The sequence below is a fragment of the Clinocottus analis genome, unplaced genomic scaffold (genome assembly GCF_023055335.1).
Source record: "Clinocottus analis isolate CAN_PGR_092001 unplaced genomic scaffold, fCliAna1.0.p SCAF_15, whole genome shotgun sequence".
Taxonomy (NCBI): Eukaryota; Metazoa; Chordata; class Actinopteri; order Perciformes; family Cottidae; genus Clinocottus; species Clinocottus analis.
Window position 1 is genome coordinate 12667916 of NW_027175876.1, and position 26853 is coordinate 12694768.

The following is a 26853-nucleotide window of genomic DNA, read 5'->3' on the forward strand; positions in this document are numbered from 1 at the left end:
ACAGTTCCTCACATCCTGTGATGCACGTTTCCACTCACTAAAACTCATGTAAACAGACAGCACTACGGATGTTATAGCGTCAACAGCAGCGTCAACCAGCCGTGACTCAACATCGCCACCTAGTGGAGAAACAAACTGGACTTTCCTCAAGGAGATATCAGGACGTTTCAGTTTCCCCACATAACTAAATGAACCGTACGACCAGAACAAAGAGCAAAGTAAGTGCTTGATGTTGCACCTGAAAAGTATTTTCCCAAATAAAACATGAATTTAACAGGAGGCAAGTTCAAACCAAACTTTTTTTTATTAATCTGGAAAAAATATTTCCTGTCAAAAGTGACAAACTCAAAATGAACAAAGACCAATATAAAAATGTCCTATAGAAACAGTTAAATTAGAATGAATTACACTAAATGTCTGCTTGGCTACTTTTTTTTTGTTTGTTCACCTTGCCAAAAGCAACACAGTTCTCACGGTCCGACTCCATGTCTTTTTTCAAATAATAAAAACACTCTTTGAACAGTTGGAAGTAGACACAAAGTCAACAAATAAAACAAAGTTGTTCCACCATGAATAGCTTTACATAATACAGTGCTGAGGCTTAACGTTTAGCCAACAAGTATTGTCTCACTCAGTCGCAGCTCATTTTAGTGACGACATACAACCAGACTGCCTTCACATCAGAAAACCTGTTGGCAGAAGGAAACAAAACAATATTACTGGACGTTACTGTAAGGTCAATGTGCATAACTAAGCATTTTCTAGGATTTGCTAGAAATACACGTTTAATAAAAAACATCATACCTACAGCACACGTGTGATGAAAAGTGTTACTGTTCAAAAGTGTTGATTTGATGTTGTGGTTGCAGCTCTTTCTGCTAACAGATGGCAGAGATGTCCAATTACAGACAGCTGTTTGAATCACACATCACGCAGGATGGGGTCAGAGTGACTTCACCTAGCGTAAATCAGCCAGCGATGACATCATCTACGAACGGCAACAACCGAATTGGTCATTGTTTCTTGCCGACTCCGTCAATCATCGGTCGCACCCCTTCCTACCTCTGACCAGCAAGCGGAAGTTCCACCTTGGACATTTATCAAAACTAACAATATTTTCATCTGCATGTTTATGCAACAATAATGCTACATTTACAACAACAAAAATCAAAGGTTAAATGTTCTTCTGGCAATCTGCATTGATCAACTTACACATTCACTTGATGGCAAATAACAAATTGTATGTAAAATATCACCCTACATTGACTAGATTCAGAGAGAGGCATCTCCTCCTCGGCTTCATCAGCAGACTCAACAAAGAGATCCGTCGTCCCGTTGAAGCCTTCATCTTCCTGGCCACACTCTTCCTCACTGTCAGGGTCACGAGGAGCTGCCTCACGGAGGCGCTGTTCCTGGAACCTAAATGCATCAGAAATGATGTCAAGATTTATGAATTAAGCTTAAAAAAAGTTTGCGAAAGTTATTTTTTTGTCAGCAACGTTGATGCTTTTCTTTTCTGATTTTACAGATTTTTGATGAAAATACACAGATTTTAAAGAGTTCAAACTGACTTCAAATGTATTAACAATGATTTTCTGGTGCAAGAAGTCATTGGTCAAGTTTTCAGTCGATAGTGTCCTGACACTGAAAATATGAGTTTAATAAAATCTCAAGTAAGGATGTAAAAAAAAATTTAAAAAAAAGGAAAAGTGGGGTTTTGTATTTTGTACTATCTTGTCATTGACAAGTGACTTCATAATATTGAGTGTTATTTGTAAAGAGAAATGTTAATTTGTAAAAATAGAGGGTCACATGTTGAAGGATCACAGTTCATTATTTTTTCATCAGAACCAATTTGTAATTTTGTATCCTACTCGTTTTATTCAACATTGATTACAGATTTTCTTTTTTTAAACAATGTCTATTTCTTTTGTACTGCCTCACATCTCGCACAATAAAGGTGTTGCATATAATTAAAATGAATTGTGAAAATGTTAGATCAAATTTGAAAAAGAAGAGCGAAGGGGCTTCAATTCAAATGTAATGAAAACATAAATACAAAGTGATGAGAGCCTACCTCAGTCCGACCATGACGTCTACGTAGTCGGCGTGTCCAGCATCCACCAGCTCCTGGGCAACATGGACGCCTTCTGCCAGAATGTCCGCCTTCCAGTGTGTGTTTGATACGAAATCCCTGAAGAAGATCTGGAGGTTCTTCTGGTACAAACACTGCTGGAAGAAGATTGCTGCTCCATCGGTCCACTGTCCATCCGCTCCAACCGGCTTCACCCCTCTCAGAATGCAAGGGTACGTCACCTTTGGGAGATTCCTTATTTCCTCAGGAAACCTCTTCAGCTTGGAGCAGTCTTCGTATGGGATGGCTACGCAATGGCCGTAATCGACCAGGTTTAGGACCGCTCTGGTGTTCGTGTCGCCGTTGATGTCTGCGATTTCGCCGTCTGAGATTTCGGCCCGGCACCACTTATTCTTTGTGTCTGACTTAAACAAACAGCCGGTGCCAGAGACAAGGTGGGCTTCAGGAAGAGGAGACATTTCCTCAGGGAGGTCGTCCAATATTAAGGACACTTTGTCAATGACAAGAAGTAAGTCCTCCGGAACGATGCAAAACTCAAAGGGAGTAGTCACTGCAGCAGCAAACCCAGAATACGATTTATCCATCTCAATAGGAGCAAAGAAAAGCTGCTGAGCGGGGCTTGTGTCCAAGTTGAATTCCACATCCTCAATTCGGGTTTCGGCAGTTGATGGGACCATCTCTTCGTTTTGCTGCGGTGAGGTTGCGATTGGACGTAAAACTAACAGTCCATCCTGGACTATTTCAACCTTCCATAGTTGTTCAGCTTCTACATAACACACAAACACCAGTTGGACTTCTTTGCCAATCATTGGTTTGAGTGTTTCAAACCACAATTCAGGGGCAGCTTCCACCTCACTGAACCCAAGACAGTTCATCTTGCACAAAACTGCAAGGTGCGGGTATTTTGTTAGCTCGCTGCACGGGTGTCTGGTTGAGCCATTCGGGATTTTTACAGTTGTTCCATGATCCACGAGGAGAACCTGGCATGTTTCCAAGCCTACATGTTGAACAGCCGCCCTGTGCCACCGTTTGTCCACTTGAACTAAGCACTTAATGCCTTGTTTGACATCTTTGTCTGCCACCATCTTGCAGTTGTACAGGTTGTCAGCAATACGACTTTCCACTGCAGTAAGCAGTTCACTTGTCCTATTTAGTCTGGCGTAAAAAGTGCCATTACTCAGGACCGACAGAACTGTACTAGCCTCTGTGTCTCTAACCTGAATAGAAGGAGGCATGTTTGCATCGGCACAATCACTACTCGCTTTGACAGAGGATTTTAAGATCATTCTTTGAGTCTCAATAGAATCTCCTTTGTTTATGCAGCGTGCTGCCCTATGTTTTTCTAGTTTATGTAACAGTGGGGCAGGTGTTGGCTTCAGCCCCAAGTTATCATAATCAACAGTGGTTTCTTCGTATTCTGCAGTTTTTTTCTCACTCACTTCTTTTGTAAGGACGTTCTGCTCACAGGATCTCGGCTTCTCGTCTCTTTCAAATGACCCCGCAGGAGACTTTTCTACCCTTTCAACGGCTGCTTCCAGTGCTGCTGGAACACAAACTGCTCCATCAAGAATCTCAACCTTGACTGCCCAATGAACTTTGTGATGGACAAAATCAACCATGAGTGGTTTCTCCATTACAGCATCGGTGAAGGAAGCATCACTTTTGTACATGCTTGTGTCCAACAGGGAGCATGCGATGCTGAATCTTGGGAGAGAAAGATACTCCTGTGGCATGGAGTAGATCTTTTCCTTGCTCGTGACTGCTGAGTTTCCATAGTCCACAAACTCAACTTTGAAACGGGAGCTACCTTCACAGTCCTTCACGGCAGAACGATACAGACCTCCGTCCTCCTCATACTCAGCCAAAACAAGGTCATTTATTCCCAAAGATGTAGCAATCTTCAAGGAATCTCTGAAGATACTTGAGTTGAGAGTTTCTCCCAATTTCAAAATGGCAGGTTCATCATCTGACAGTTGAACAAAAAAACTGTTGACAGAGTTAATGTGGGAGACGAAACACACCGCCCTAAAACCTGAGCTCACTTTTATGTCCCGCAAACACGAGAGCTGAGGGATCTTTGTGTCCTCTGTATTTTGAGGTGGTTCACCGTGAACATCTTTTTTTGTGGGAGTTTTCTTTTTGTGAAGTGCTCTCCCCATTTGAGTGCATTTAGAGGCGTTCAATGTCGGGGACTTTGAAGGCCCCTCTTTGCATTGACTCCTGCTCTTAACTGAAGGCGTTGTGTCTCCTGTATGGAGAGGTTTCGTCTTTGTATCGCTTGTGTTTAAACTCACAACTGTCTTTGGGTCTGGTGAAAACTTGAGAACGAGTTCCTTTACCTTCTCATTGATCTTAAGGTCTCCGTCAAACAGTTCAACATCAAATGAACCGTCTTCTCTCTTTCCAACTACTATGGCTCTCAATAACTTGTTGAAGATTGCGCCATCAAGCCATTGTTTTACGTCTGAACAGACCCCTTCCTTGGGCACTGAAGCAAGGTGGCATTTCACAGCCTGCATGGGTGTGTACAACAAAGCAGCAGAGTCTCTGGGGATAGACATGACATGAGTCTTCTCAGATATGTTTGTGTTTCCGTAATCCACAAAAAACACACCGAGATGCAAAGGGGACTGAACAGGATATGCCAAGCCTCTGTACCAATTGCCATCAAAGTACTTTGCCAGGGACAACTTCCTTACAACGGCTGTCGTACTGTCTTGCATCAGTTTTTCACTCACATCTGAGATTTTTTTTTGGAGCTCTTCAATCATTTCAGTGTTTCTCTCAAGGTGGCAGTAGATCTCCAAGTGACTGCTAATGTGAGTGATGTAGACTTGTTCCTTATTTCCAGGACTTAGATCATGTGAAGAGTAGACAAAAGACTCAGGAATCACGGTTGACGGTTGCTTTGCTGAGATTGGCCCTTCTCTTGGCACGCCCCGCTCAAAGAGCCAATTTGCTAGGCTCTGTTGGGTTTGGGTGTTGTAGAGTTCCACGAGATTGTAGGTCCCTTTGTTTTTCACATGCAACTGTGAGACAACTTCACATCTTAAGCCATTCCTTCTTTTGAGGAGTAAATCTTTCAGTGCCTTACACAACTCCGGACTCCAAGCCCCACTGTTCTTGCGGTCAGTAGGTTCGATCAGGTTGGTAAGGCTGCACCTGAAAGACTGAGCTTCCAAATAAAGATATTCAGGCATTATCGCCTCAAGATTGTGCTGCTTGGTTTGGATGGTAAAGCCATAGTCAACTAACACTACTCTGACATAACCGTTCTCTATCTCTGTGATAAGGGCCCTGTACCATCGACCGTCATGAGGTGACTTGGTGATACAACATGAATCCCCTGAATTGAGGGGAACCTTGTGCGTTGAGTAATATTGATCAATGTCATCCATCAGTTCCTCCAAAGCTGGACAATTATCTCGAGGCTGGCACCAGATTTCCGATGGTGACTTGACGGAGGAGCAAACCACAGCCAAATTACACCCTGGCTCGATGCTTAAGGGTTTGAAGTTAGCAGGTGCTTTGGCCTTCTCAGTTTGAATGTTGCATGTTTTTTCTTCCTTCTCACAGTCCACTTGCTCTATTGCTGTATACCCATTGATGTCTGATGTCACACCATATCTTGGGGACTGTGTTTTTCCTGTCAAATCTGTGTTGTGTTGCACCACAGGCTTTATGGCAACGTTGTTCCAGTATTGAGCTTGTGTGGAAGAGATCAGGAGCTCAGTGATACTTTGAATGTCATCACTTTCCATGTCATGGAGATCAACCACATATTTGTTTTTTGTCATTTGGACCACATGGACTTGCAGGCGTTTGTTTGACACAGCTCGCCTGAAAAAGTCAGAGGTGGTGCAGGTCCAGACATCATCCGATGGAAAAACATTAACAAGAGTGCAACAGAAGGCATATGCTGATTTGTTTGCAAATGTCTCTGGCATCTTCTTGATCAACTTGTGTGGCACTTTCTCAATGTTGCCAAAATCAATGAAAAGAACTTCAGATCCATGCTTGAGAGTGTCCGTCACTACACCTCTGTAGAAATGCATGTCTTCCTCATACAATGCACAACACAATGTCCCAAGCTCGGGCTTCAACAGCACGTCTTCATCCAGCTTCACTTGACTAAAGTTATCGGCCATTTCCATCATCATTTCTTCAAACTCATCATTACGTTTTTGCGTTCTGATCCAGAAGTGGCTTGGATTCAGGACATGCACGACATAGCCCACAAAGACAGAGTTTACATGGACCCCTTCTGCTTCCAGTGTTTTACGCATGGCTTTGCCCATGGTTGCCTCATAATATGAATAGCCACAATGAGGTGACAAGTCTTCCTTTGAAACTGCCTCAATCATCATGCTAGGAAGCTGTTGAATAGGCTCTGGTTCCTTCACCTTATTATCGTCAACACCAATTACTGTGATAGAGTACAGGTGCTGTTCTTTGTCAAAACCTCTGATCTCAACATCTAATACTCTTCCAAGCAAGCCTGCCTTTAGAAAATTCAACTGCTGAGTTTTGACCGCCTCATCCTGATCACTCAGTGAGGAGAGCGAGCATGGGAACGCCATAATGGTTGTTGAAAAAAGGTCAGGTGGCAACCCATGGACGTCCTCAACTTTGACAGATTCAAAGAATCCGTAGTCAATGAACAAAACTCGAAGTTGAGAGTTGACTGGGAGAAACTGCACATAGCCTCTGTACCATCTCCCATCTTTGCCTTTGACAGAGCACAGTAAACCCAGGTTTTCTGGAGTCTTCTGGTTGCGTTCTTTTATTTGGCACTCATTGACTGTAGCCAGCATCTTTGACATTTCCCAAAGATCTGTTTCCATGCTGGTCTTCTGACAGTAGAACAGCCCAGGATTAACAGCAGCAGTTACACGCACTTTCACACGTGTACCACAACTCAATCTGGGCCCACAGAGAGACAGGATGTCTTTGTATCCCTGCAAACCGGTTGGTTTGAGGCAGAATTCTTGCCCAAATGGCTTTTTAATGAGCAAGTCAGGAACTGGCTCTATGTTTTGTTTGAGCGGCGTCTCTGTGAGCATCCCAACCAAGAGGAGGAAAGTATCTGTGTCCACATGCCTCCCAAACCCATTTCTAACGAGGTCAATGTTAATGTCAATGGCTTCCAACAAGAGCACTTTGTGGGGCAGGAGCGCTTGGATGTAACCGGTGACATGTCTTTCAATGAGATTTGAGAAGTACTTATCTACTACAGAATGAGAACAACCCTGAAGAAGCAAAACATTTGCAAGAAAACCACAAACTAGCTTGGGAGGCAGGATGAAGAGGTCGTTTGAACAGGAAGATATGTGACTGATGTCGACACTCAAAAGGTTACCGTGATCTATGAGGAAAACATCGAACAAGTCCTTTTTCCGGTTCTGAACTCTTCCTCTGTACCAGCGGCATGAATCCAAATCTTCCACAAGGCAAAACTCTCCGATATCCACTGCAGCTTCAGTCTTTGGTATGTTCTGTATTTCCCCTTGCAAGATGTTATAGTCAAGATCACATTCGGTAAGGTATCGTCCCTGGAAGTGAATCAAGTTTGCTTCAGGGTTCCAGTCCAAGTGAGTTAACTTGAGGTCCACTGCCCAAAGGGCACATGATCCAGATGGACCAGATCTGTGAATTAAAGTGACTTGTATTAATTACCTTCAAAAAGTGTTAATCATTTGGTGGGTTTATGACTTCATACATTTATTGTATTTTAACTAAGGGCTGGGCAAATGAATGCGTTAACGTAGGGTTAATCCGGCAATCCTTTAATGGCATTAATTATTTGATCATGCGTTAACTGCATTTTTTCTTATTTCTTATTACTGACGCACACAAGTGCTGCACTTTAAATCTCTCCCAGACTGCGTAGTTCAGACCTGGGCCTCTTACAGCTCCACCAGTCCGGCCGGTCAGCATTATCAAAGCTGCCGCTGATCAGTGAGAGATCCGCTCACTGATTCCTCTCACTGATACCTGTCAGCTGTAATTTACATCTCCACCTCATTCAACCAGACTTCAGTGCACTTGTTCAAGGCAACGCAGATTGGACTAAGAAAGAAAGCGTAAGAAAAACTGAATTGAACTGGAAAACATAAAAAGCACTTATTGCTTTTGTATGAAGTTAATCAATTGCTGGTCTTTAACATGCATCTTTAAAAAAGGTAAGCAACAGACTGAACATGGACAAAAGAAGGAGAGCTTGTCCCTCACAGGGACCCTTACTACTGAACACACTGTTTATGTTATTACCTAAAAAAAAAAAATCTTCTGGTACCTGTTCAGAAAAAAAAGAAAACTGATTTATATACATATATGTATGGATGTTAACTTGCCTGTTATATTGTTCTGATAACATTAATTTAAAATAAATGTGTGCAATACACTAGTTTTTACTTCATTATTGGATTTGGCGCATAATGCAATTAATCAGTTAAGTTTTTTTCAACTTTGCCTAGCCCTATATATATATACATACACACACACACACACACACACACACACACACACACACACACACACACACACACACACACACACACACACACACACACACACACACACACACAACCATGAGGAAGAATTTGACAGAACCATTTTTTTTTTTTCACATTGATTTACTTACTTTGGATGTTTGGAGCCCAGCACTGACAGCATGGCTGCAGAATCAGTGACGGTCACATCCTAAACAGAACCTGAAAGATACATTTTTGGAGATCATTAATAAACAAAATTTAAAAAAAAAAAAAACAGACGTTAACCTGTACATACTCTGGCTATGTTATTTATTTATTCCCTTTAAAGTGGTATCTTTGGAAAGTTCTTCCTATCCAAATTGAGGGTCTAAGAGTGCGTCATATAATGAAATGATTCCTGTGAGGCAAATTTTATACTAAGTATGTTACGTCATGCCTCGTATAATTAGTATGTTTGTATGCTAAATTTGAGAGGTGTTGTTGTTCTCCACAGCCTTGAAGAGCAGCTATACATTTTACAAGCAACCAGATGTTGACCTTGACCTTGTTTGAGCATTTCATCTTTTTTGACACAAATAGAAACAAATCCAAAAAGCTAAATCACTAATCATATTTTAAAAAATTATGGCGGTGATCGTCTTGAACCTTCCTCTACATAAACTCATATGTGGCGAGATTTTGTGTTTGAGGCACATGCACATAATGCGATCTGCGGTCAAACATTACCCAGGATTAAGTATCCTAAGAGAAATATATTTGGTGAAGGATTACATTTGTGTTTTTTTTCTTTATGTCATCTTCTTATATTGGCGACATTAAAAGAGGATTCAGAAAGGTTCCACCTTATCTCTACCCATCCAAGTTAGCTATGTGGTGTAAAAATCGCCTGCAGTTGTTACTCATGTTCTCTCCTATCGGGCACAGCTGCAACATCTGTTATTTTTGCTCATCCCAGTGAAGCACTTAGGATAAGGAACAACTACAGATGGCTACTGTCAGCAGCATTGGTGGCTGTGGGGGGCAAAGTCCCTCAAGAATATCCTGTTATTGTCACATGTTTAACATTTCCAAAAGCAAAAACAGCATTCAAAAATATGTGAGTAGCCAGGATGTTACGAACAATTGTTTAAAGTGTAATGTTTGCATTTCACAGGGTAGATTTAACAGTGTTTCAGCTGCCTTGAATATTTAGCAGTTTTCAGCCAGAAAGATGCTGCTGTTGACATTTATATCAACCAATCCAGAACCAAAGCGTGCTGGGGGAGCTTTATTTGGTTTTTGTCAAGTTTGACAGACGTGCATTTTACCATGAGTTCAAACACACTAATTAAGCCAGACTTTAGTTAGGTGTAAGGGACAAACTTGAATTCAGAGGGTGTGCAGTTTTTTCAGTGCAGGTTTAAAAACACTTCCAACATTAAAATTTGTAAGTTATCTTTGTTTATTTATCAACCGTTGCGAAATCACAGGTCGCGATATAGCACTATATCCTGGGCATTTATTTCATTATAGACCATCAGCACTAATTGGAGATCCACATATAAAAGTGGCAGATTTCCTTTAAGCGAAGCATCTAACACATGTTTCTTGAATTAGTATATAATGGTATGGTAAGGTGTGGTTTTTGATGGTTATTGTTGGGAAGGCAGACATAATAAGTATACTTATTATTGTTAGATAACATACACTGTATTTAGGAACACCACAAAGTGATGTTAATATAATAGCAATATTAGGAACATTTCTGCAAAAAAATCATCTGAAAAGGACTCCTTGTGGATCAGTCTGTGACTTTACAGTTTGGTTTAGGTCAGTTCATTTTGGTCGGCTGGCTTATATTACCGAGACAAAAACACAATTATAAAACGTGGATATGTGGCAAACACCCTTTCCCTTAAATCCTCAGGGGGCATAAGGACGTCCAGCGTTCAACCAAACGTGACTCTCCCGAGTTTTTTCATGGCGACGTAAAATGACATTCAGCAGGAGTTAGCGGCAAAAACTAGCAAAGCACAGCTATTGCTATGCTAACGCCGCGCGCGCTGAAGCTAACTTACTAGTTTGTCCCAATGGTTATTTTACATCACGGTCAGTTTTATATCCTAGCCGTCAATGAATGGAAATGCATATTTCTATTCAAAGTCACCTGGCTCGGATCCCTACCTGCTGTACAGCCTCTGGCGTGCGACCTGTCAGTTAACCTCCTCCAGACGCTGCACGTGTCTGACCTCACTTCCGGGTTCTCCTCGAATAACAACGGTCAGAAATGAATTTTTTCATGAAAAGTTTGAAATTGTAATGTTGACAATCTCAAAATGATCTGTCATGCTAATATGACGCGGACTGATAATGTGGCTCATTTGACGTGCATTTTAATGTATTAAAGATTGTGTGATTTAAATCAGAATTTTAGTTTTGTATAACATCGTAATTTAAACCCTATTTGTGTCCCATTACAGGTTTACGCACAGCGGTGGAAAGTGACTAAGTGCGTTCACAATTTTGAGGTACTTGTGCTTAACTTGAATACTTCCAGTTTATACTTCTGCTTCACAACTTTCAAGAAGAAGTTATTGTTGTACTCTTTGTCAAACTGCCTTCATTTCACAACGTTTGTTAGCTACTTTGCGCATTCGGATAAACAATGTAAGCTATTGTATTGTGTATTTGGGCGCCGCTGCGCGTGCAGATGATCGTACAAGTCAGAGATTCCGTGCTTCGTCTGCGGGGAGACATCTCAAATGTCATGGCCTTAGTTTTGACGGAAAGAGAAGACAAAGCTTCCCCTGCTGGGTCAGACAGTGTGAAGGGGCCGCAAGGCGCTGCATGGCGGCCTTGGAGGACGAGAAGCCACCCGAGGGCCTCTGAGGTTCAGGAGCCAATGATCGCTGGCGACACGGTACCGTTTTAGCTGACTCACTCTTTATCAATTATAGTTAACTGATCTGTGAGTGTTGGATGTGTGACTATGCTGTTAACGTGTGTTTCCTATTGTGGCAGCACATGCTTTGCTTGCTGTGTATCAGCTATATGTCTGGTGTGCGTTGACCAGCGGGGCGTACTTACTGGAGTTGTAGGATGGGGACATGTTTACTGGTCTATGTTGTGTTATTAATACATGTTTTATTTATTGTGGCAGCACATGCTTTATGTGTATGGTGTGTCCTTGGCGCTATGTATGTGTGGTGTGCATCGGGATTAGCGGGGTTTCCCATAGAGGCTGTGCAGTTGGGTGAGGAGGACGTGTATACTGTTTACTGGTAAACTTTGTGTATTAAGACAAGTCGTTACTGAAGTTTCAGGAGGAGTATATAAACTTGTATTGTGTATTTGGTCGGCGATCTAGGAAGCAGTGTTCGAGTGTATGTTTCTGGGGCTTTTATTCTGAAGGGGAAACCGGAAACAGAGGAGAGGAGGATTTGTTCAAGTGAAGAGACACGAGAAAAAAGTGGTTGCCGTCTTTGCTAAACTATCGGAGCATCTAGTTGTTTTATTATTATTTCACAGTATAGGCGCAAGAGAAATACTCGGCTACAATAACGAAAACTATATTCAACAGATACATTGTGATGATGTATTATTTATAGGTCAAGATATGATACAACGTTATTGATCTCTGCATTTACCAGCTAAAACGTTATCATGAGGAGTAGACATTAATTCATCAATAATTCTCATCCAACTGTGTGATAAATGACATTCTGAATTTTGTCATTCTGCATATTCAATACCCCCAAAGAAATCAATAATTTCATGTATTGATGATGAAAATAGTTAGTTTCAGTTAGTGTGGCGGGTGCAGCTTCCTTTGAGTAACATTGACTTAGAGCAATAGCCCCCTGTAAGTATTTTAAAACTATTACAACAATGAAGTGAAAGCAAACTAAACCATTGCTTTCTATACATAAGGAACTTAGTGTAAAGGGCCAGCTGAGTGTGCGGAGGCAGGATGGATGGATGGACAGATGGATGAGGGTTGCTCTGTTAATCATTAATAACCTGGATTAGCCCCAGTCCTCTGTAAATATGATGAATGCATCCACGGGTTCATTAGCGCTGCCTTTCCACAGCACGGCTTTATTAGTCTGATGTTGCTCTGGCAGGTTGTTTCCACTTTGCTTTAGCTTCAGAATCGTTGGTGGACCAAAAAAAAAAATAATGCTGGACGTGGCGTTTTGTAATCATTTTTGATCTTTTCCTGGATTTGAGTGAATTTGGGATTGACCAACAGTGCTTGAAGATTCATTCTTAAGGACAAATGAGTTGCAGTGGAGTGTTGTTGTTGTTGTTGTTTTTTTACAACAGGCCTACTTCAGTTTTCTTTTTCTTTGTCTTCGGTTAATTTGTTTATTAACATTTATTTCATCTGACTATGCCAATGAAACGCAGCAGTGAGAGTTCAGCCAGAGATGGAGTGTTTCTTATACACTCTCTGACCAAGACCTTGTGCAGCTCACCAGAGGAAACGCACACAGACTTTAACGGACGGACGCGTTTTCATCAAGAGGATGATTCTGGGATTAAATCAGGTATGAAACAAGCGTCCTCTATTGCTGCTGGAAGTCTAGTTCATTAAAGCTGAAGTGTTACTGTTTTGTATCATATCCTTCTGAAGTCTTCATCATCATCATCTCCTGTTTTCTTGACTTAAGCTTAACTCAAAGTCTTTAAATCTCAACATTGTGTTTTACATTTTAAACCTGCGCAGGTGAGAAAACATTAAAATAAGTGACACAAACTGACCACATGGTGGTGCTTACAACAAAAAGGTGCCAAACTTTTTGGGCCCCACACATTAGAATGATGATGAAGATGAAGAAGACACAAAAACAGGAGGACATATGTGATTAGTACACAACGTGAGAGGAATCAGTCAGCGGGTAAAGAGTTGATAAATGAAATAGTCAGATTTGTGTTTTGATTCTGATTCTGAAATGTAGCTTTACATTCAGAAAGACATCTGTTTATGATATCGCTCAATATCAATACATTTTATATTTTAATACATGCAGCAAAATGGAATTAGAAAAATGACTTTTCCTCTGCAAGGTTTTCACGATTGTCAACAATATTTAGACATGCAAAAAAAGGACAGTCAAAGGCAGACTTTTGTTACTGTTTCATTAAAAAGGTCCCAACTTGAAGTGGTGAAACCTTTTCACGACAGAGGATCAGATGTTTCATCGACACCTTTTTGCTCTGAAAGCTTCGGCTCTGCTCATGTGTTGATTATTACTGCATGGAGTCAGGATTAAAATAGTAACGGTCCAATTAAAAAAATATATATATATACATATATATTTATTCAGCTTTACTTTCACCCTTCACGCCCCCCATTGTGTCTTTGATTTCAATTCAGCAGCTACCTTTTGAAATTGTTGCAGAAAGTTTGGAAAGATATGCAAAGATATTGTTGAGCTGCCAAGAGTCACATACAATTTTGCATTTCTTTTATAGTTTAAATAATAAGTTTACAAACTCCTTCTTCTCTGACTGCCGGCTCCAATAACTTTGATTATTCTGGAATGATTTTGGCGCATACGAGCTCTTGATCACAACACAAAATGTCCTCAAATCCTCAAAGCAGATGTTTTAATGAAACGGGTTAAGCTGCAGATCTTGGCAGCGCTTGAGGCACATGGTGGAAATACTGAACCAGAAATATATGTTAAAAATGACATCTAAGAGGTTCCATTGGTGCAGCGACAGAAAGATCAGAACGAATCCAAGAAGAAGAATGTATTAGTTAAAATTACGCAAAAGAAGAAGAAGCTGTCTCTCTCTTAGACCGTGATGTGGAGCTGAAACTGAAAAGTCAAGTCATTTTGAAAGTAAACCTCTCGTCAGCTATGTATTATATTTGTCTGTGTTGTTCTCTCAGAAGCAGAGGACAGTAATGAGACGCCGTCCTCTGAGGAAGACCAGGACCTGGTGGACCTGAACTCGGACCTGACCATCAAACAGAGCATCTCGTCCTCCAGGAAGACCATCAGCCAGATCATCAAGGACAAGAAGAAACAGACACAACTCACGCTGCAGTGGTAAGCGCTCCAAAGATGTGCTGTTTCCTGCTCCGGTAGAGGGACAGTAGCGCCCATACTGACAGCATTGTTTTGCATCTCAGATACTTTTCTCTCTCCGACCCACGAGGTGCTAGAGGGTGAAAACACGACAAGAGAAGCATAAAAACTGCTGTGAAGTAACTTTTGGATACATGGTGACATAAACACTTTGGACAAACCCTGCAGGTCATTTGTTAACGTTTATTTTTGACGAATACATTTCCAGACTCCAAAAAGACAAAGAGGATTCAGTGGTATGCAAAGAAAAGGATATTTTTTCAATTGGTTACTGAGTCTTAAACCGAGCAAAAATGGCAACCGGAAGTGACGTTTTCCTCCTCTTTTAAACCTTAAAAGATTTTTCTGCACCTTGAAGATTGTTTGCGACACCTTCCCAAAGCTGTAGTTATCGATTCTATAGTTTTTATTCAGTTTTATGGATGTTAATATTATGATTTGTGTATTGTTCTTTTCAAACTTGTTATTGCTGAGTTTTTTTAATTTGCTTTAAACACACTTTTCTATTTTGTTTGTTTGTTTTGTCTTCTGAAATGTAAACGTAAATCTGTCCATTAATTGTTTCTTTGATGTGGACATCTGCATTTCCTGCATTCGTGTTTTTGTCTCAACAGGCTGGAGGAGAATTACATTGTGTGTGAAGGAGTGTGTCTGCCTCGATGCATCCTCTACGCTCACTACCTGGACTTCTGCAGGAAGGAGAAACTAGAGCCGGCCTGCGCTGCCACGTTTGGAAAGGTGTGTGTGTGTGTGTGTGTGTGTGATTTTAGTCTGAAAAAGGTATATATCTGCACATTTAATTCACTTCTTTATATAATTTATTTCAGTTGAGGGTGCAGTGCTTTCACTTACATGTCTCTTTGTTGTTATTGGTATGAGTTTAGTCTTAAACATTTGTTGCTTCTGTCCATCCGGGAAGAGAGATCCTCCTCTGTTGCTCTCCCTCAGGTTCCTTCACTTTTCCCTGTTAAAGGAGTTTTATTATCTTTATTTGGAGACTTTTTCCTGATCCGATGTGAGGTCCCGGGACAGGGATGTCATGTGTACAGATTGTTATCTCTTGTATTTGTGATTTTGGTCTAGACAAAATAAACAGAATTGAATTAAAATGTCTTCCAAAGTTTATACATTATCACTTTCTGTTAAAACTGGAATGTAAGTATCACATATTGTTCATTAAAGTGCTGTATATTCATCATACGGATCCATTGGCAATGATTTGATGACTGAATGATAAAACTTTATACAATCTTTTCTCACCAGACAATTCGACAGAAGTTTCCTCTTTTGACGACGAGACGACTCGGCACCAGAGGACACTCCAAGTAAACGCAAAACAATAATCCTTCCCTCATTCTCTCCTATTTTCAATGTTTGCAAAGAAGTTGTCGTGTAACCTCAGGCTCCAAAATGTTGTCGTACTTATTGGATGTTAATACTTTTACAACCTACAGATATCATTACTATGGAATTGGCATCAAAGAGAGCAGCGCTTACTATCACTCTGTGTATTCTGGGAAAGGTTTGACGAGGTAACAAGACATTTATTATGATTTATATTCGTGCATATTATACGGGACCTTCTTATGTTTTTGCAAGATGACCCTTATGTCGTATTGTTTGTATTGTGTGTGTTGTTTGTATCTTTAATGTCTTTGCACATGACTGGTGTTCTGTTTCTTGATGGATTTATATTTTAAAATATAAAATCTGTTTGTCTTTGATCACAGATTTTCAGGAAGCAAGCTGAAGAATGAGGTTAGTTTGAAAATACTTTGTAAAATACTTTGTGGAGTTCTGTTGCAGCTGTAACCACAGCCAGTGGTGAGGTCACAGAGTCCTACGAGACACTTCTTCATCACTGCTTCTGACAACACACATCGAGTTATAACACGTGGGAAAACTAGATGTAATACATTTCATTAATAATCACTAGATTATCTTTCATTGACCACATCAAGATGACAATAACTATTTTGTTTGGTTATAATATGATTGCAGTTTCATAAAAATTGTAACTTCTGTAAAGTAAATTTTATTAAAAAAAAATGTATTCAATATTGCATTGAAGCTTCATCAAATCCTGGGGAGAAAATGTTGGACATTTTGTTGAGTATAGTGTGTTTTTATCACATCATGCGTTATTAAACTGCCGTTGGGTCGTTAGAGCTCATAAAAAACACAACATTTCCAGAGGGTGATAACATTTATTGAGGTCAACTGAAGGTGAAAGACTCCTCACTTAGTTGTATTTTTCAGGGAGGTTTCACCAGGAAATATTCTTTGAGCTCTAAAACTGGCACGTTGCTCCCAGACTTCCCCAACGCTCAGCACCTGCTGCTGCAGGGAAGCGTCTCCAGAGAAAAGGTGAGCGAAAGACTTTCATTATGAGGGAAATGTTCAGCATAACGGCGGCGTGGTCGACTTGTTGCACAAAAGAGAACACGCCTTCTAATGGGAAAGTGCATTTTCAAGCTAATGGTGTATTTTTACGTCCAAACCTTAAATACTACACGGTTCAGATGTATTAACTCTTAACAAGCCGTTCTTTAATGGGCTGCCTGTGAGCCTTTACATTGTAGTTTAAGTTGATGTCAGATCTTCATTCGCTCCTCGCAGGTCGACACGCTGATCATGATGTATAAAACTCACTGCCAGTGCATCCTGGACAATGCCATTAACGTCAGCTTTGAGGAGGTGATTATTGCTCTCGTACTATGAAGAGAGTAAAACCTGCACAAGCATCCATGCAAACGAGATATAACCCTTTAAATGCTTTGTTTCAGATCCAGAATTTTCTGCTCCATTTCTGGCAGGGAATGCCCGACCACCTGCTGCCGCTGCTGGAAAACCCTGTTATAGTGGACATCTTCTGCGTCTGTGACTCCATCCTCTATAAGGTTGTTATGAAACACTCGGTTTGCATTCATACAGACAAACAGCAGGAGTGCCTGAAAGTCAGGCCTTTACATCGTAAGTTACTCCAAATACTTGCACCAGCACTTGTTAATGGGAAAAGTTTGAAGTCTTTCACTTTTTCAGTTCATGGCCTGGCTGGCGTCTCTTAGTTAATAGTGAAGTTTGCTTCAACTACTCCAGCAGCCGCCATGAAAACATTTGTATCAATGTGATGAAGACACATTCTTGTGAGTCTGAAGGTGTAAGTTCAGTTGCCAAGTGTCTTTTTAGCCGGAAAAACTTAAATTCCTGCCAGTAACCTCATGGAAATGGGAAGATGCACCTGCATTTATCTGGTTGAAGAGAGTATCACGCCGCACAAAATAATGAAAATAATACAAGTTGTGATGCACTGCTGGTCTTTTAATATGGATACACACTCCTGTTGTCTCTCTCTGAGTCACTAATAAGATAACCATCTGGATTAAAAGAGTATTCTTTGTCTTTTTGTCAGGTTTTAACAGATGTCCTGATTCCTGCCACAATGCAGGAAATGCCTGAGAGGTTTGTCACTTCATCCTCTTGTGTCATGATCTAAATCACGTGATACACAAACAAAACTATGAGACAATCTAAGACTCTTTGTGACACCAGTGGTATTCATGTTGCTGTTAAGTATAAAAACCTTTCCCTTTCCTGGAAAAGGAGAAGCATGTTAGAAGGAATTTTCCTGGCTGCTTTAGTGCAGTTGGTGATGCCTGAATCTCAATATTTGATTTTTGACCATCATTCCTATCAAATATTGCACAATTTCACTCTCTTTCTTTACTCTAGAGACGAGGACGCAGGTTTTAAGAAGTCTAGTGTAACCCAAAAGCTGTTATTTGGAACGTCAATGTGGTCTGAAGATATTCAAAGCAAATCTTCACAGTGATTCATTAATACATTTGTTTCACCAGTCTTTTGGCAGATATCCGTAACTTTGCCAAACACTGGGAGCACTGGCTCGTCTCCTCCCTGGAGAACCTCCCAGAATGCCTTGCAGCCAAGAAGCTCCCCATCGCGCGGCACTTTGTTTCCTCCCTGAAGAGACAGACGTCGTTCTTGCACCTGGCACAGGTACGTGTACTGAAGCACAGAGCAGATTACATCACTCTCTCATGTCTCAACAAAGCAAAAGCGCAGCCATGATTTTGATTCTCCTTCTCTTCGTTCAGATAGCCCGCCCGGCGCTGTTCGACCAGGCCGTCGTGAGCGGCATGGTGCTGGATATCGACAACGTGGACCTCAGCAGCATCAGCTCGCAGCCGCTGCTCAGCATCAGCTCGACCGGAGACCAGGACACAGACATCTACTCTGAGTGTGAGGAGCGGTGGTGGGAGAGTTACTCTGACCTTTACTGAGGGCCGAGGAGAATTACTCCATGTGCAAAAGACGCTGTTTCAAGTGGAAGTCCTGCAATAAAAATTGCACGTAAAAGTACATAAGTATTAGCATTTAAGTATGCGGAATCATATATATGATGCATGAATAAACAGATGTATATGTGTATATGTGTGTGTATACATATAATTTATTAGTTTATTTATTCTTTTTGTATTATTGAAAAAATAGCTGGAAACTAGGGTCAGATAATTGTCGTAGAGTAAAAAGTAGATTATTGGTACATTATTTATGCCTGCATCATTTCAAGTGTTGATTGTAAAAAAATGAATAAATAAAATGTTATTAAGTATAAATGAGCATGAAATGGAAATACTCAAGTAAAGTAGAAGTACCTCAAAATTTTACTTGAGTGAAGTACTTAGGGAAATGTCTTTATTGCGCACTCCTCGTTTACTCATATGTTCTCAAATCAACCCGAAGAGAATGAAATATATACATATTCACATGAATAGAATACAAAATGAAGTATATATATAAGATTTGTATGTTTTACAACCAGCAGCTTTGACTGTTGCTCTGATATACACATGAGAATGTGTTGTATTGATGATGAAGCGACTTCCCTCGTCCTGTTATCTTATTCTCTTTCATCCAGATGACTCCATCACAGTCTTCCAGGAGCTGAAGGAGCTGCTGAGGAAGAACGCCACAGTGGAGTCCTTCATCGAGTGGCTGGACTCTGTCGTGGAGCATAAAGTCATCAAGGTAACAGCTGCTCCGCCGGCTGCTGTGTGGACTCGTGTTTGTCCCGCAAAGGGTCCTGTTGTGCAACCAAGCTTCTTCTCTTTTCCGTCTTTCTGTCTTCCGATCAGCCCGGTAAGCAGAGCGGCCGGTCAGTGAAGAAGCGAGCTCAGGATTTCCTCCTCAGGTGGAGTTTCTTTGGTGCCAGAGTGATGCACAACCTCACGCTCAACAATGCCTCCAGCTTTGGTAAGAGCCTTTTAAAAGTGACAAATTCTTCACTTTTGAAAATGTTTTATTGAGGTACATTTCCTTGAGAGAGAAGCTGTCTTTACCAGGAACACCGTGATCACACTCCCACAGCTCTAAGCAGTGAAATAATTCAAAAAATGCTCTTATTCGACTGAAAGTCCTGCACACAAAATGTTATTTAAGCAAAACAACAAGTATTAGTCTCCTTCAAAAAGTCATATGATATACATGACCATCAATGAGAAGATTGGCAGGATCAAATACATTCTTTATATTTCATCCTGGTCAGATTCGTTGTGAACTGATCTGAAAAAAAGTTGTTTTTTTTCTTTCAGAACAAACAGAGCTCAAACAGATATATCAGATACTGAGATTCAATGTGTGACTTTCAACTCAAAGATACCAGAAAGGGGGACAGGAAGCCACAGAGGTTTTGGGACATGTGGTCTCACTGGTGGCAACAACGCTGTTAGTCAAGTCAACATTAAAGAACTATTTGCAAAAGCTAACTATATGGACATAATGACAACATGGCTGTTTGTGAAATTAATAACTGTCACTCAGCTAATTCATTTTTGTGTTCCTTTCTTCTCCATCATTTAGTCTTCACACACACACACGCACGCGCATGAACACACACACACACACACGCACACACACACGTGTAAGGCTAACGCAGTGCCAGCCAGCTCAGAGCAGATTGCTACAATAGCGCTATAAATTGTAATGGCCAGGCTCGCCTTGATTAAACAAAGTCTTATCTGCGGGTCGCGTGCTCTCTGTTCAAACACATGCGCGCACGCACACACACACACACACACACACACACACACACACACACACACACAGACTACATGTACGTGAATAAACACTAACCATTTGGGCTGAAGAGTCCCAGTGGAGCTCAAACACACACAGAAGGTTTTAAAGCTGCGAGCCAGCAGGTCAAACAAAGAGCAGCTTGATCCTAAAGGTCAAACTGTGGATGAAGAAGAAAATACCAGTCACATGGCTCTGGAAATGTGAAATAGCTTCTTCGCTGGTGTTTTTAGGTTTTATTCTCTTTTTTTTTTTCATTTGCTTTTTATACATTGCCAGGTTCCTTCCACCTGATCAGGATGCTGTTAGATGAATACATCCTGTTGGCCCTCGAGACACAGTTCAACAACGACAAGGAGCAGGACCTGCAGAACATGCTGGACAAATACATGAAAAATGCAGGTATGAAGCATCAAAACAGACACTGATGTTCAGCTGCTGACGTGCATGAACCCGAGTTAATCTACGGCCGCTCTACAGTCAGTGTAAGGTCTTTCTTTTATGATCAAGGACACGCCGACACCAGTTTACAGACGTCACGAACGTTGTGGGAGGATGATGGTTATATTAATACAGCACTTCAATTTGACATGACCTGCTTTACAAAAATACATGAAACCCAAGGTGATGGCGAAATGAAATACAAATGAGAAAAGGATTATAAAAAATACCATAACCTATCATTCTTATTTCACATTATAGTACGGGTATCGGCACTATTACTGGGTTAAGAAATATACAGAACAGATGGTGTATTGAAGAAGAATTAAAGATGAGTGCAGTTTTATAACATGAAGAGATATTAAAACAAAATTTAAAAAAAAAACACATAATGTGAAAGAATGATAGATTTTTTTTTTTAAATTACATCCCCGTGGTCATCTCAATGGATGCTGCAATAGTGAAACTGGTTGAGTGAGTTTCACCAGATGTCGTTGTTGGTGATGTGATGTCCACTTTGCCGCTTTCAGATGCGAGTAAAGCGGCGTTCATGGCCTCTCCTAGTTCCTGCTTCCTGGCAAATCGCAACAAAGCCAGCGCTCCCATCGACCAATCAGTGAAGAACGAGTCTCTGGGAGAACACGCCTACATGTCTCTGTCCACCAATCAGCAGCAAAGTCTGGAACCAAGCGCCGCCATCTACCAGGGGGCGGAGTCGGCTGGGTTTACGGTGTCAGGTAAAACGGAGTTAAAGCACCATGGTTTTGCTCAATAACCCCTTTAACATACCAGATTAAATGATCACCGTATGAAGTTATATATGGCCGAATGAACCGACGAATGTAAGCTGCTGGAAATGAAGCGGAAGCGTGGGAACCAACACAGTTCATTTGAGGGCCTTAAAACTGAAACTATGAACAAAAAGATGCTAAAATGCTTCATTTAGCTGCAGAGAATATTGACTAGAGCTGCTTTAAATAACCCAATCCTGTCATGGGATCACTTCCCTTCCCTGTTTGTCCTCTTCTCAGGTGGTCAGATGCACTACTCGCAGGTCAGCGGCCCCCTCATGACGCCCCCCATCTCCCCAGCGGCGTTAGTGCATCGAGGCTCCGTCATCAACCAGGGGCCCATGACGGGGAGACCCCTCACTACCTCTTCTTCCTCCACCTGCTCCTCCTCCTCTTCCTCCTGCCTGTCCTCTCTCAGCACTATGACGCAACCCAGCCCCTGCTCTTCATACCCAGAGACCCTGTACCACTGCTTACCTCAGACCAGCTCCAGTTACTTCCCACAAACTGGCAACTCCTCGGCCTCAAACTACCAACCTGCCCTCAGGTCAGCTTCGTTTAGTGCTGCGCATCTCCAGTGTGACCTATGACCCTGAACTGACCATCTCCAGTGTGACCTATGACCCTGAACTGACCATCTACAGTGTGACCTATGACCCTGAACTCACCATCTCCAGTGTGACCTATGACCCTGAACTCACCATCGACAGTGTGACCTATGACCCTGAACTCACCATCTACAGTGTGACCTGTGACCCTGAACTCACCATCTCCAGTGTGACCTATGACCCTGAACTCACCATCGACAGTGTGACCTACGACCATGAACTGACATCTACAGTGTGACCTATGACCCTGAACTGACATCTACAGTGTGACCTATGACCCTGAACTGACCATCTACAGTGTGACCTATGACCCTGAACTGACATCTACAGTGTGACCTATGACCCTGAACTGACATCTACAGTGTGACCTATGACCCTGAACTCACCATCTCCAGTGTGACCTATGACCCTGAACTGACATCTACAGTGTGACCTATGACCCTGAACTCACCATCTCCAGTGTGACCTATGACCCTGAACTGACATCTACAGTGTGACATATGACCCTGAACTGACATCTCCAGTGTGACCTATGACCCTGAACTGACATCTACAGTGTGACCTATGACCCTGAACTCACCATCTACAGTGTGACCTATGACCCTGACCTGAGCGTTGACTTCATCATTATTTTATTGTTGTTTAATAGATAGCTCTTACTCTGATACTTTTAGAGTTTCAGTATATAAAAACACAGATGTTTCTCTTTGCTGCATTTTCTCATTGTTACCTTCGTTGGTTCATTTTGTCACATTGTTGTGAGAATTTAATTTTTGCAGGAATTCAGTCAAATTCAGGCCATTTAATCTGGACCATAGCAGTGTTATATTAAAATGTGATTCTTCTGAATTTGGTCAAAATAAAACTAAAATTGGAGTTTGCGTAATATTAAAAAAAAAACATTCTCGCAGGAGAGAAATACAGTGTGTGGTTGTTTTATTCTGCAAATATGGAACTGGCTACCGAGCCGTTGGGTTCCCGTCCATCATTGCGTCTGACTGTCAGATGAAAGTTTTTTTGTCGTTTAATCTGTTTCAGGCCTCAGAATCAGAGTCAGTGTCTGGCCCCGGGTCAGTCTCAGGCTTCATCCCTGGCCTACCATCTCTCCCGGTACCCCTCCTTCAACGAGCAACACCTCACCAAAGACGTCCTCTACGGCCTCCACCACCCGTCTAGCAGCACGAACTGCTCCCTGGCGCCTTACGGCTCTGGGGTCCGGCCCGCGTCCAACTACGCCTCGGGATCAAATCCAGTTCAGACGGAGCAGGGACTGGATGCTCAGACAGCGGCTCAGATCCTGGACTCGGGGGAGGGGTTCGGCTTCGTGGGGTCTGGACTTAACTCTGCGGGCGGTGGGTGCCAGGGACAGACGTACTCTGCTGCAGGACACGGCGGTAAGGACCGATCAGACTCCGGCACTAACGTCGTCATCTGGTGGATCTCGCGGAACTTTATTTTCAATGCAGGAAAATAAATGTGAAACTTGAGAGAGCTCGAATATTTCCATTTGATGTTACGGTCTTATCTTTAAATGTTTTACTCTGCGACATATTTGGCCTCAGGGGGAGAGTCTGAAGAAGCAGATACAGGATATTTTCCCAATCAAATGACACTTAATGACATTTTACACACACTTTAGCTGCACTTCTCTGCTTATCGTCAACTTCTTCTGACATCAAATTGACACATTAGACTGAAAGTCTGTTCATGGCTGAAAACCTGTGAAAAGCAAACTAAACAGTGCTGAATAGTAGAGTTTGAGCGTTTTTCAGGACACTTGGACTGAAATGAAATCCTGGCTTGATGACACGCGGGGCCCATCCTAAGCATGACCCCCTTCCTCTGTATAGGAGTCCACGGTTCAGCTGCACCCACAGCCTCCAGTGTGCTAGCTGAACCGTGGACTCACCGTCTGGCTTACCGGGACAAATCCTCTTGGGGCCTCCACATCCCTTGGCCGTCATGAAATTCATGAAGTTAATGATGCTGCGTGCGCTCTGGGGGCTTTCGAACATGACTGTCACACGTATTTTACTGATAGAAGCACTGTTAATTAATTGGTTCGAGGGTTAAAGAAAGAAAGCCAATTCCTTTTTTTAAAAGCTTTAGAAAGCAGAGATTATGCAGTCTACATTTGAGTCAACATTTTAAAGGCTATTCAACCTTTTGGATGAGTTGTTTAGTGAGTTAGTGTATTTCTTCACAAGGCTTGTGTAAAGGCAATAATGTAGTCCATGAATATAATAAATACATTTACAGTTTTATTTCATTTGGCTGGGTGATAAAAACAAGTTTCTGAGGTGTGACCAACTCAGAACACATTTATTTTGGCTTTAAATGGACTAAAAGTGTACAATTGTAAAAAAAAAAATATATGAATTTGAATCTTATTTAATTACATGACAGTGTGACTGTTAGACCTGAGGAGCTGTTTAGAACAGCAAATTCAAAATAATGTCATGAATGAACGAATCACTATTATTGCCGTATAATGTTGCACATTAGATCACACAAAAACAAACTGTTTACAAAAGCCACACTTTGCCTGAGACTGATATCATCAGCAGTTCCCAACCTTGACTTTCATTTTGACACAACATTCTTCAAGTATAAAAGGTTCGAATAAAAAAGGAGCGTAAAACCTTTTTGGGCGTGTGACCCCTTGAAATGAAGGTCAAGGTGATGTTTTTTCTCCTTCTGACTGTCTCACTTGAGGGCTTTTAAAAATGAGCAGAGCTGAAAGAAAACATTTTTTTTGATTCCTTTAATCATCCGCCGACCTTCAAGGTTTTTTTCGTGACCCTTTCCTGTGAAGGGGTCCTGACCCCTGCTCTGTGTTTTGCACCAAATCATTAACGCGGTTGAAACGCGCAAAACTCAAACTCAACGGCAGACTTTCGTCCTGTGGCAGGTTACTACGGCAACAGCACTTACCTGGACAGCCAGCGCATGACATCACTGGTCGACCAGCACGTGTCCGTCATCAGCACCATCAGCAGCCTGCGCCCGTTCCCGTCCACGTACTCCGAAGTCCACGATCCGCTCAACATCCTGGACGAGCCGGGAAGAAAAACCACCGGAGCATATTTCACTGAGGCCGACGCCGGAGCAGGTCTGTATTAAATTCATTTATTATTCAGCACGTTCATAACGGCGAAAGGAAGGAAGAGGACGAGAGGACCAGAGCTGTAAAAAGCAATTCAAAGTCAACCATTTGTGTTGATTCTTCTCAGATCATTCTCACCCCTCGTCACGATCTGCTCCCTGCATGTTTGGAGTCGCCTCTCCCTTCTCCTCCCAGGATGCATTGCTCTCTCAGCAGCACGTGCCGTCGTCGTCAGACGTGCAGGACCTGGTGTCTTCGCTTCCTCCCATCAATACCGTCTTCATGGGAGCAGGAGGAGTACAATGACGGCGGGAAAACACTGATGTGAGGAGTGTCCGGGTGTTTGGAGTCCAGTCCGCGTCACAGCAGCGCAGATCCAGAACGTACACGATATACAAGTGCAGGTCCATGCGCGTGCACTGTGACATGAGGGGATTTGTGCGGTGCAGCCAAAATCCAACCCAGAATATCCAAAGTGTGAGGTGCAGTATGAACATGGAGCCAGGGCCGTCCTCCATCAAGAGATGCTGCAGGAAGACGCTCATGTCCTGCCACGTGTTTGTATCCCCGACTGTATTATGAACCAGTTGGAGAGGAGCAAAGGGAAGATATTTATTTGTGTGAAAATGTGGATTGTACCTTTTTTAAAAATAAATATAACAGTCACTCTGATGCAGATATTTGTCCACAACTGTATTTTTCTGTTGCAATATATAGGATGCCTGAGGACTTCCACTTCTTCTGTGTGCAAATTGTTGTAAATAAATCTTCTTTAGTCAAAACGGTGTGCCATTTTGTTGGACCTGCCGTCACCGGACCGAGTGCTTTTCATCCCGCAGTCTCAGATCTGAGAATGATCTCAATGTATTGAGCCGTCAGAGGGTTCACGCTCTGCTTTACATGTTTGGTGATGAAACTATTTATTTTTGAGGGGTTTTAGAAACGTCTTCTTGAATTTGTATTAAAATTTGAACAAATATTTTCTATTCAAAACTGTCCTCCCTTAAAAGTTCATTTGTACAAGTTTATTACGACCAATATTTACATTCACTGTTCGGCTGCGATCTCTCTGGAGGCCATTGAATGAATGACTGCGTCCATGTAGTTTCAGGGACGATGGAAGGGTCACACAATCATAGCAC

General features: G+C 41.9%; 2 protein-coding genes across 5 annotated transcripts; one reads left to right on the forward strand and one right to left on the reverse strand.

The window, feature by feature from the left end:
• Positions 1 to 285: 285 nt before the first annotated feature.
• tdrd15 (tudor domain containing 15) lies at positions 286 to 10828 on the reverse strand. Of its 3 annotated transcripts, none has more exons than XM_068577287.1 (6): positions 10753 to 10828; positions 8739 to 8808; positions 2078 to 7741; positions 1262 to 1419; positions 809 to 878; positions 286 to 689 (listed from the first exon to the last, which is right to left on the reverse strand). In XM_068577287.1, exons 2-5 carry the CDS (start codon positions 8768 to 8770, stop codon positions 838 to 840), a joined length of 5895 nt encoding a protein of 1964 aa, XP_068433388.1. In that variant the 5' UTR covers positions 8771 to 8808; positions 10753 to 10828; the 3' UTR covers positions 286 to 689; positions 809 to 837. The 3 variants fall into 3 exon arrangements, with proteins under 3 accessions (XP_068433388.1, XP_068433387.1, XP_068433389.1); XM_068577286.1 differs by having other exon boundaries at positions 805 to 878; XM_068577288.1 differs by lacking the exon at positions 809 to 878.
• A 687-nt stretch (positions 10829 to 11515) lies between these two features.
• rfx6 (regulatory factor X, 6) lies at positions 11516 to 26493 on the forward strand. 2 transcript variants are annotated; one of them, XM_068577289.1, is made up of 20 exons: positions 11516 to 13118; positions 14471 to 14630; positions 15284 to 15407; positions 15933 to 15994; positions 16124 to 16201; positions 16400 to 16427; positions 16929 to 17036; positions 17289 to 17366; positions 17456 to 17569; positions 18082 to 18131; positions 18527 to 18686; positions 18785 to 18929; positions 19609 to 19718; positions 19826 to 19943; positions 21045 to 21167; positions 21737 to 21943; positions 22238 to 22544; positions 23644 to 23999; positions 25517 to 25717; positions 25839 to 26493. In XM_068577289.1, the coding sequence occupies exons 1-20, from the start codon at positions 12962 to 12964 to the stop codon at positions 26015 to 26017; spliced, it is 2865 nt and encodes a 954-aa protein (XP_068433390.1). In that variant the 5' UTR covers positions 11516 to 12961; the 3' UTR covers positions 26018 to 26493. The 2 variants fall into 2 exon arrangements, with proteins under 2 accessions (XP_068433390.1, XP_068433391.1); XM_068577290.1 differs by having other exon boundaries at positions 14474 to 14630.
• Positions 26494 to 26853: the final 360 nt, after the last annotated feature.

What these genes read in the sequence shown, in the direction of transcription:
- tdrd15 (XM_068577287.1), bottom strand. Translation starts at nt 8,770, where the DNA reads ATGCTGTCAGTGCTGGGCTCCAAACATCCAAA. An exon ending in CTGGGCTCCAAACATCCAAA is followed by an intron (nt 7,742 to 8,738) that starts GTAAGTAAATCA and finishes TTTAATTCACAG; the next exon opens with ATCTGGTCCATCTGGATCAT. An exon ending in TCTCTCTGAATCTAGTCAAT is followed by an intron (nt 879 to 1,261) that starts GTAGGGTGATAT and finishes GCCATCTGTTAG; the next exon opens with CAGAAAGAGCTGCAACCACA.
- rfx6 (XM_068577289.1), top strand. Translation starts at nt 12,962, where the DNA reads ATGCCAATGAAACGCAGCAGTGAGAGTTCAGCCAGAGATGGAGTGTTT. An exon ending in GAAGCAAGCTGAAGAATGAG is followed by an intron (nt 16,428 to 16,928) that starts GTTAGTTTGAAA and finishes TGTATTTTTCAG; the next exon opens with GGAGGTTTCACCAGGAAATA. An exon ending in CAAATACATGAAAAATGCAG is followed by an intron (nt 21,168 to 21,736) that starts GTATGAAGCATC and finishes TGCCGCTTTCAG; the next exon opens with ATGCGAGTAAAGCGGCGTTC.